This window comes from Morone saxatilis, unplaced genomic scaffold (genome assembly GCF_004916995.1).
Source record: "Morone saxatilis isolate NCDOM2014 unplaced genomic scaffold, NCSU_SB_2.0 Contig9, whole genome shotgun sequence".
NCBI lineage: Eukaryota > Metazoa > Chordata > Actinopteri > Moronidae > Morone > Morone saxatilis.
In genome coordinates, this window is record NW_023340268.1 from 20,334,242 (window position 1) to 20,343,087 (window position 8,846).

Here is an 8,846-nt window from a genome sequence, read left to right on the forward strand (position 1 = left end):
CAGGTATCGGAATCGGTATCGGGACGGAAAAAATGGTATCGGAACATCTCTACCTATAATGCTGATATTTCTGACAGGCACCTATATGCAGCACTATGTTCATTTAGTGGGTTGACTTGGCACATGATGCACAAAGCAATCATGTTATGAAAGGTATGTGCAAAAATAAATGAAGTGGGTGACTCTCGAGCTGTAAGGAATAAATAATCATTCACTCAAAATCAAACATTGTGTTCTCATTAGATGTTGTGTGTGTTTTAAAAACAATTCTGACAAAACAAAATATGAATAAGGGTGCTTTCATAACTAACCTGTTGGGTTCACTTCAGAATAACAGTTTGGTTCATTTAGGCTGGTGTAAAGGTGTCAATCAAACTGAATCAGTAGATGAGTTGCTGTTCCTTTGGTTTGGTTTTTTTCACATAGAAAACAATTCCAGCAAACTAAAGTGCATCACAGCATTTCCTATGCCTTATGCCATGCACTTTGTAATGGACTGCCAAAGTACACAGAGAAGAATACAAGCATAACACACTGCAGTTGTAACTGCTTTTGACTGTTGGATTGATCTGGAAGCATGTATATGTGTTACCATGGTTACCAAATGTTTTCCATTAATAAAGGCTACACTGCATGTACATACTGCTTATTATAAGACTGCTTTCTGAACAATTGACAATATGTATATTGATCTAATAGTAGTTTGGGCTTTGAGTTAATGCTAAAATCACATACATATTTTAACAAATGTCAAGGTGTAAGAGAAACCTCTGTTTCTATTAGCTTTTACGTCCTCCTTTTGGTATTTAACCAATTTTGCAACCCCAGTTAAGCAAATTTTGTTTACGATATTTGATAATTTCTTCTTATTTCTGGCATTTCCACTGGATGGAAATGTACCTTGTGAGCAATGGCTTCTTTTGTAGTTGTAATACAATGTCCAACAGTCATACAGAGAATAAAAGTCCTTCACTGAGAAGTCAGACACTATCCTTGACTTTCAAAAATTCAACTGCCTACGTCTTAACTATGAAGTTCTTGCTGGTTATGTGTGAAATAGAATATCCTGCTAGACTGTCTTTTTTAATTTTTGATATTTGTTGTTGTCACCATTGTCCACCTACACATAGAGCACAAAGACACTGAAAGCTATTTTGGGAAATAAACATCAGGGCAAATTAAGAATGATGGAATGTGCCGCACATCAAAGAAATATGATATCAGTGTAGAACTATTATTTAAAGCCCGGACATCTGTTAGGTGTTTAGGTCATAAGCAGAATGGAAAGGGATGAGTTACCTGCAGTGGACCACCACAGGCCCAGCATCAGGAGGTGTTGAGGCCTTGACCCGGCGCAGGAAAGCCAGCAAGCCGGTAGCGTGGTACGGCACCCCGTGCTCAGGCCAGGAGGTGAAGTGGAACTGGCTCACCTCATGTTTGGCCGGGTAACCTCTCTGGAAGAAACAACCAGGCAGTTTTAATGAGCTCCTATTATTATAAGAGTGGAAATGTTTAGCACAGTTCATGAATAGAAACCAATTCAACAAACCTGAAGCTGAAGGAGAAATATATTCGTATACATGATATAGAGGCTACACCGACAGAGTTGAGATAAAAAATAATGTGAGAGTATGACTCACCCTCTCCATGGCAAAGGTGCGCACAGTGTACTCTGCCAGTGTTTCTGTCTTCAGTAGTGTTATCTTAATGTCACCGTAGAGCTCAGTGTCATCAGGCCAATACTTACAGCACTTCATCTGGACAAACAACAAACAGCTGAAGTTCAGAAAGGGTAACACACACATTTACAGATGATTTATCTCAACACTAGACAACAAACTTTCACACTAGCAGGCACTGAGATTTCTACAAATTGCAATGCGCTAATCCTGTTGGGACCTTTACTACAGTTGTTCCATCATCAGATTTGAGACATAAAAGTGTTAACATCAAGGTTAGATATGACCATTTTTGATATGATTTCTAGGGGCATTTCCCACTCTTGGAAATAGAACTTACTGTCTGTGATGGTGTTATTTTCTTCTCTAAGTCACCAACCAGACAGTCCTCCAAACTTGCAGAGTTTTTAAGCGAATGGCTATTTTTTTTTCTGTTGTTTTTCTAGTGTTTTTTGTGGCGTCGACATTTTCCTCTACTGCTGGCTGCGTGGCGTCAACGTTTTCTACTGCTTCAGGCTGTGGACTCACTTTTTCTGATCCCAAATCACTATATTTTTTTCATAAGACTACAGTAGCCCATGGGGGATGATAGTTGCACTGCCATGTGAAAGGATGAAGGGCTAAAAGGGCACTCTCAATCATACGAGCCATTTTTTGGCCCCTTAGTTTTTACTTTGATTCCCTGGTCATTTGTAACCCTGGCTGACACCTATTGGGCTCTGTTGTTTGTCTGTTATACCAGTTTCACAGGATGAGATGTCAAACCATTTGTATTTTTGTGTATTAGATGTTTTTAGCATGTAAACAGCTGTAAAACTAAAGCTTTTGGCTGCAGAAGTCTGGTTAACGAGTTACTCCAGTGATTTAGTATGTCTTTTTGTAAAGTTGGTAGAATATATAGAGAGATTTTAAAATAGCCAGTAGCCGTTAGCCAGCTGTTTGAAAGTGTTTACTTAGTGGAGATTATCACTAAATTAAAAAAAAAGTAGCACTGCACAAAGTAGTTCAAATTAATTGTTACTAATAATAATAATAATAATAATAACTATGGGGTATAATAGTAGCTAACAAATTAGCTGATGCAAAACTGATGTTAGCTAGTTAATTTGAGCTGTTTTTGAAGAGTAAAGGATGGAATATGGTAAACACATCCTCCCTAACACTTGATAAAATTCAGTTTAATAATGAAAACCTTTAACACAACACAGCTCAAGTCACAAAACCATAAGCCAAAAATGTGAGACTAAATTACTCAATAATGTCAGCTAAGGTAGCATGATTTCCCACTTACAAAAAACGAATAAGGTTCATACATATATACTATGTAGGCTAACAAAGGACTGGTGTTTAAGTTGAATATAACTATATCCCCCCCGGAGCCATTTGTAGCAGCTCTTTGTAAATGAAACGTAGCCTAGAGGCACTTCTGTTTATCGTGGCTAACGTTACTGTTCATCAGTCCTAATTGTCTTGTTAAGCTCTGAATATTGCTTATCTTCTTATCTGTGATGTGTTTACTGCCACTGAAGAGGGTTAAGTCTGGTTCATGTACAACATTGTCTGCTGCTGATCACGCTTGCTAATGCTAACGCTACCAGCAGCTATGTGTGGGAGGCACAGACTGGGTCCAAGGTTAACCAGTGTTTCACTGTTTATACTTGGCGCGGGTCAATGAATGATATAAACCTTGGACTCTTGCCAATTTCGTCAGGTTTAGTGAGGGGAAATTCGGCTCAAATTGAACTTTCAAATCCAAGCGAAAAAGTACTAGCTAATTTTGAGACGAAAAAGCATAGCGTGGAGTTCCTCTTTAATATCACTGAGCTGCAGAACACATTACAGGTTTTCAGAGGTTGATTAGGAGTATTTATGATGAGTAAAGTAAGTTCCCCTTTAATTTGTCATACAGTTTTATATATAAATATGCTGTCATATTTGTCATATAAATACGTTTGCGCTCAATACTAATAACATTTCTAACTGACTGTGGTACCTTCATTGATCGCATTTTATAAATGGCATGTTCAGTGCAAGCTAAAAAAACCTCATATATAATACTTATTTTAGATACTATAACATAATCCTGCTGTATTCAACAGAGGCAGGAATATTTACTAGGCCAGAAGCCTCAATCTTCCATGGGCCTTCATACACATCAAAGCTTTGACCTTGGAGCACAGCCACCAAAGCTAAAGGTGATCACTCATGATCAGACAGCGGCAGCCATTTCCTCCCACAACACGGAGCACAGCAGCTCTTCTGATATATAGTGAATGATAAAGGGAGCTCCAGAAATACATTCCCTCCATCCATCTTCACAGGCGGCTGGAGAGGTCACAGGACAAAGGGAAGGGAAACCTACCCTGCCCACTTCCACCAGCTTGGTGATCATGACAATACTGAAGCAGTTCTCTTGCCAAACCATCCTCCAGAAGTCATAGATCATCTCCTGTTTGGGGCCTGCGGAGGAGGAGATATACAGTAGATGTATAGGTGGAGGAGTGGGAGAAGGTGGAGGAGGAGAAAGAGGAGGATGAGGAGGGCGGAGAGATGAGCCATAAGTCAGAGAAAATAGCAGCAATAACCATCAATGTAGAGCTGCTGTGTAATCCATGCCAGGGAATAGAGTAACAATGTGTCATTCATGAACTATTGCCCGCTCTGTGTTCTCCTAATACTACAGAGAAATGTCATTTCAATACACCCACAAATCCTCAGCCATTGTGCAAACAAGCTCCTGTATTGCCTTTCCTAGACACCAGTGGCTGACACAAATCACAGCCTCCTGGAGAAGATGACACTTTCATTGATTTCATTACACTGTGGCGTTGATAATATCACAAGGTCCTCCTTCATACTGACTCCTCTGCCAAACACACTACCCCTTCAGTGAAACAAGATGTCTATTCATTTCTACCCACTCAGTTTATTTAATAGGAATATTATCTTGTCCCTTGTAACTGACTGAGATAACTTTTTTAAGAGAAGGTTTAACCTTATCATCCCTCATATATCTTTTTACTCTTTATTATGTTTTTTTCTGTTCGTATCTAATTTTTATTTATTTAACAAAAAGTTGGAATGTATAAGAAAAAGCTATGGAAAAGCAAAATAAAACAAAACTTTGAGCATTGAAGTTCATTCTAGACCTCCTGGAAGGGGTAAGGCACACTTTATTCTAAAGTACGAAGTGTTATATTACTTGTCAAAATATCAAATGAAACATGTATAGCTTGTACTTTGAACACTGGTATGGATGGGGGATGTGACTGTCACCTGATTTGATTTTCTAATACAATCAGCTTATGATGCATCCTATTGATTATGTACACAGCATATCCAACTCAGGAGACTTTGAATTTTCTGGACAACCTAATTTTCAATTTTGTTGAAATAATACAGAATGCAATGTGTTTTAAAGATCCAGGGTGTAACATTTCGGAGGATCTATTGGCAGACATGGAATATAATATTCATATGTATGTTTTTATTACTGTATAATCACCTGAATATAGGAATCGTTTTTGTTACCTTAGAATGAACAGTTTTTATCTACAGAGGCCGTGGGTCACCTTCCATGGAGACCACAATGTTTCTACAGTAACCCAGAAAGGCCACCATACTTTCTCCTACACGCTTCACAGCCCCTTGTCATTCCTAGGTCATCAAATACAGATGCAAGCAGTGTTCACTTAGTTGCAATCTGTAACTTCACCGCTAGATGCCAGTTAATTCTACACAGTGGTCCTTTAAAGCATCACTTTATTCATTAATATGAGTTAATCATTCATAAAAAATTTATAAACTTTTGTTTATGTTGAAGGGTCTTTTAAGTGTATTTATTGTATGTACTGTTTTTATACTAGGTTTTTTTTGTTTTGTATTTGGCACATAATTGGGTTCTGAATGTAGCAAGTAAGTAAAAAGGAAGGTTTTTTTGTCTCCACGGATAAACAAATGCAATGAAGTAATGCTTGTTTTCACTGCTCTGTCTTAACAAGAGGAATCAAAAGGTGTGCATTTGACTGCATGCCCCAGGGTAAACATGCAAAGACCTCTGAAGGCTGAGAAATACAATAGGAGGAGGAGGAGTAACAACCTTACTTGCTTGTTAAAAAACAGGGCATTTGCAGAGCCTGACAATGGCTTTCCTTTCGACAACAGCAAGATACTGGTCTTTACTGTAGTTGACCCGAGGTGAGCCTGTGTACGTTTTAATACGCACACGTAGGCAGCTACTTTAACCACTGCTTTCCCTCCTCTTCACAGGGTTATTCACAGCTCCCTCCCCTGTTAGCAATCACTGCAGCAGTTTCTATGTGTATTAGTGATATGAGATGTTAATTCTTCAGCAGCAGCAGGAGAAGCCCACTAATGCAATGCCAAGGGGACGGGGCAGTCAGTTGAGAGACAGATGATGTGTGATAGCAGCGGCTGGGTGGGTGAATCTGTATGCATAGCACAACATGCTGCCGCTTTGGACTCTGGCTTTTAGGCATTTTCTCCTACCCGTCCGCCTCCTCCCCTCTCTCTCATCTCTGGACATAATAGAGAGTTAGCCCAGAGCACCTGCTGCCTGCTGCACATGCACAGCTGCCTTAAGACTCATCTGAGATACAACAAATCAACCTCAACCTGCCGCGACAGCCGACCACCCAGGGCTCGCCACAAGTGCATGCAGAGCATGTTGTTCAGTACGTGCAGAGTGTAAAGGGGCCAAGGGATGGCTTTAATGATGCAGTGTATGTACTGTGTGTGTGTTTACATCAGTGTACGTCTCTATGTCTGTGGAAATAACGAATAAAAGAGTGGAAATAACGAATTGCTATGAATTTGACAGCTATAGACTGTACATTAGTGTATGTTTTACATAAGACATGGGTCTTATTTTATATAAGATTTTATACTTGGTGGCTATACCCATAAGATTTTTTTTCAGCATTTTAGATTATGTTAGCAGGTTGGACCTTTGGAATAACCGTCCTGACATGTATTAATACATATATACAAATAATAGGAACAATAATGTGTGTCTGATGTGTTTCTTTCTGCCAAGAAAGTATAATTTCCACATTGAAACCCTTAAAAGGGCTCTCCTCCTTCTACCTCATTGAAAATTCTATCTTTAAATCTATAAATATGCCAGTGTTGTTACCCAACTATAAAGTCCATTCTCAGTGGATGTGCACTGGTGGCTTCAGGTTTCTACATTACACTGTACAAGTTGCATACTGGACCAGGACTGACTTTCAAACTATTTTTGATGTCACAAATCATCCTGGTAGGCCCCGCCACTAAAATTCAGATTTCCAATGAGCACAGAGGAACTTTCCACTTTCAGCAGATGAATGTGAAAACATGCTTTTAGAGTCAAATTCTGCACAGACATCATTCAAACACCATAGCGTAGAGACAAGAAGAAACTCTTGAAACTTCTGACTAGAGGGGGACTATAATAGAAACGAAAAAGGAAAGGCAGTCTCTTGTGTTTAAGTCTGTTATTTTATTGACTCCTCTATCCAGCCCGACCTCCTCCCTCTGTGGACTTAGCACTCAGATGTTGTTTGGTTGATTATCTAATGCTTTCTTTGTGCCTCCGCCATGTTAGGGTAATGATAATGTAGTGTAGATAAATAGTATGCACCCCAACAATAAAACAACTGATGTGGGATTATTCGGTCAGCTCTAGGCATGCACCAAGGAGCTCTAAAATAAAATAGAAAAAATATTTTGTTTAGGATTGTACTTTTGGACATTCAGAGGTCCAGTGTGTAATATTGAGGAGGATAATACTTATAGGTATGTTTTCATTAGTGTATAATCATCTTTTGTTACTTTAGAATGAGCTGTATTTATTTACAGAGGGAGTGTGTTCTCTTCTAAGGAGTCCGTCATGTTGAACTGCCATGTTTTCTACAGTGCCCAGAACAGACATAACCAAACACTGGAAAGTTCAGGAGCCTTTCGAGGCCAAGTTCTCAAAAACTACCGATGCTGGAAGGCCTGAGCTTTATTCAGTTGCAATCGCAAACTTCAACAGCTAGATTGCCACTTTAAATCCTACACACTGGTCCTTTAAATGCCTGATTAGCTTCTTTCCACTAATACTAACTAATACTACTGATTTCTGTTGCTCAGAGAAAGAGCGGGTCGTCCACTAAGTCGGAAGGTTTCGGTGCTGTGAATGCTGCTGGGCATCACTGAGATGAATGTGGCCATGTAATGGTAAAAGCGGCTCTGAGTGGTCGGAAGACTAAGAAAGGGCGCTATACCCAAGTACAGGTAATTTACCATTACATTTTATACTTGGTAGTACCCACGCCAACTGTGTGTGTGTTTTTGCTGTCCCAGACAGCAGCAGCCAGCAGTATGTACGACCATCGCAGAGCTGCCCGTAATCTGTGTCTGCCTGCCATCTCCTTTGGGCTCGCACCGGCATCCCCCGCACCGGCCAACGCTCACCAACAAACGCAACGCCCCTGTCCACATCGATGTAGGAGAGACACATGTATACCACAGCCTGGGCACCCTCACCAAGTACCCCGAAAAGTCACGGCTGAGAAAGAGAACCAAATCCACTATGAAAGACACAATTCCTTACAACATTACTCAAGTGTTTGGTAGTAACCTGGAAAAGTAAAGAATTTAATTTCAAAAAGCTGAAATTGAAAAAGTGAATAACAAATTAATAGGATATGTCACGTTGGCCTAAATATGGATGGTTACTTTAAATAAAAGTAAATAACAGATCCATTAACTAATCAGAAATTAACAGGTGTTGTTAAGTTTGGAACTTGGCTTTTAACAATTAGGTAAGCCTAAATACTTTCAGGTGCAAATAAGATTAACATTTATATGAGACCTTTAGGTTTTTAATGGGTTTCTCTGCATGGTTTACAGTGTTCTTAAAAGCTGCAGTCAGGGGTAACTCTTTTTTTGTTTAAGCTTACTATTATTCTTGACAGTTAGTACATGAGACAGATAATTGTGAAAAAATTCAGGTTCCTCTGGGCTCCTCCTAAGGTGCTCCTAATTGCCATTTGCAAGAAATCCACAAAAACAACCAATCAAGGAGGGCAGAAAGGATTGAAGTTAATTGCTCAGTCTCATTTCGAAGGTCTTCAAATACTGCCGCTTTTTTTCACAGATTTTATCTGTCTCACTACT

General features: G+C 39.4%; 1 protein-coding gene across 1 annotated transcript in view; it reads right to left on the bottom strand.

Annotated features, from left to right (window-relative positions):
* ptprua (protein tyrosine phosphatase receptor type Ua) overlaps nucleotides 1–8,846 on the bottom strand; it is a 196,749-nt gene that overhangs the window by 18,531 nt on the left and 169,372 nt on the right. The window contains 3 exon segments of the mRNA XM_035681751.1: nucleotides 1,300–1,454; nucleotides 1,641–1,757; nucleotides 4,042–4,139. Coding sequence (XP_035537644.1) covers nucleotides 1,300–1,454; nucleotides 1,641–1,757; nucleotides 4,042–4,139 — 370 coding nt within the window.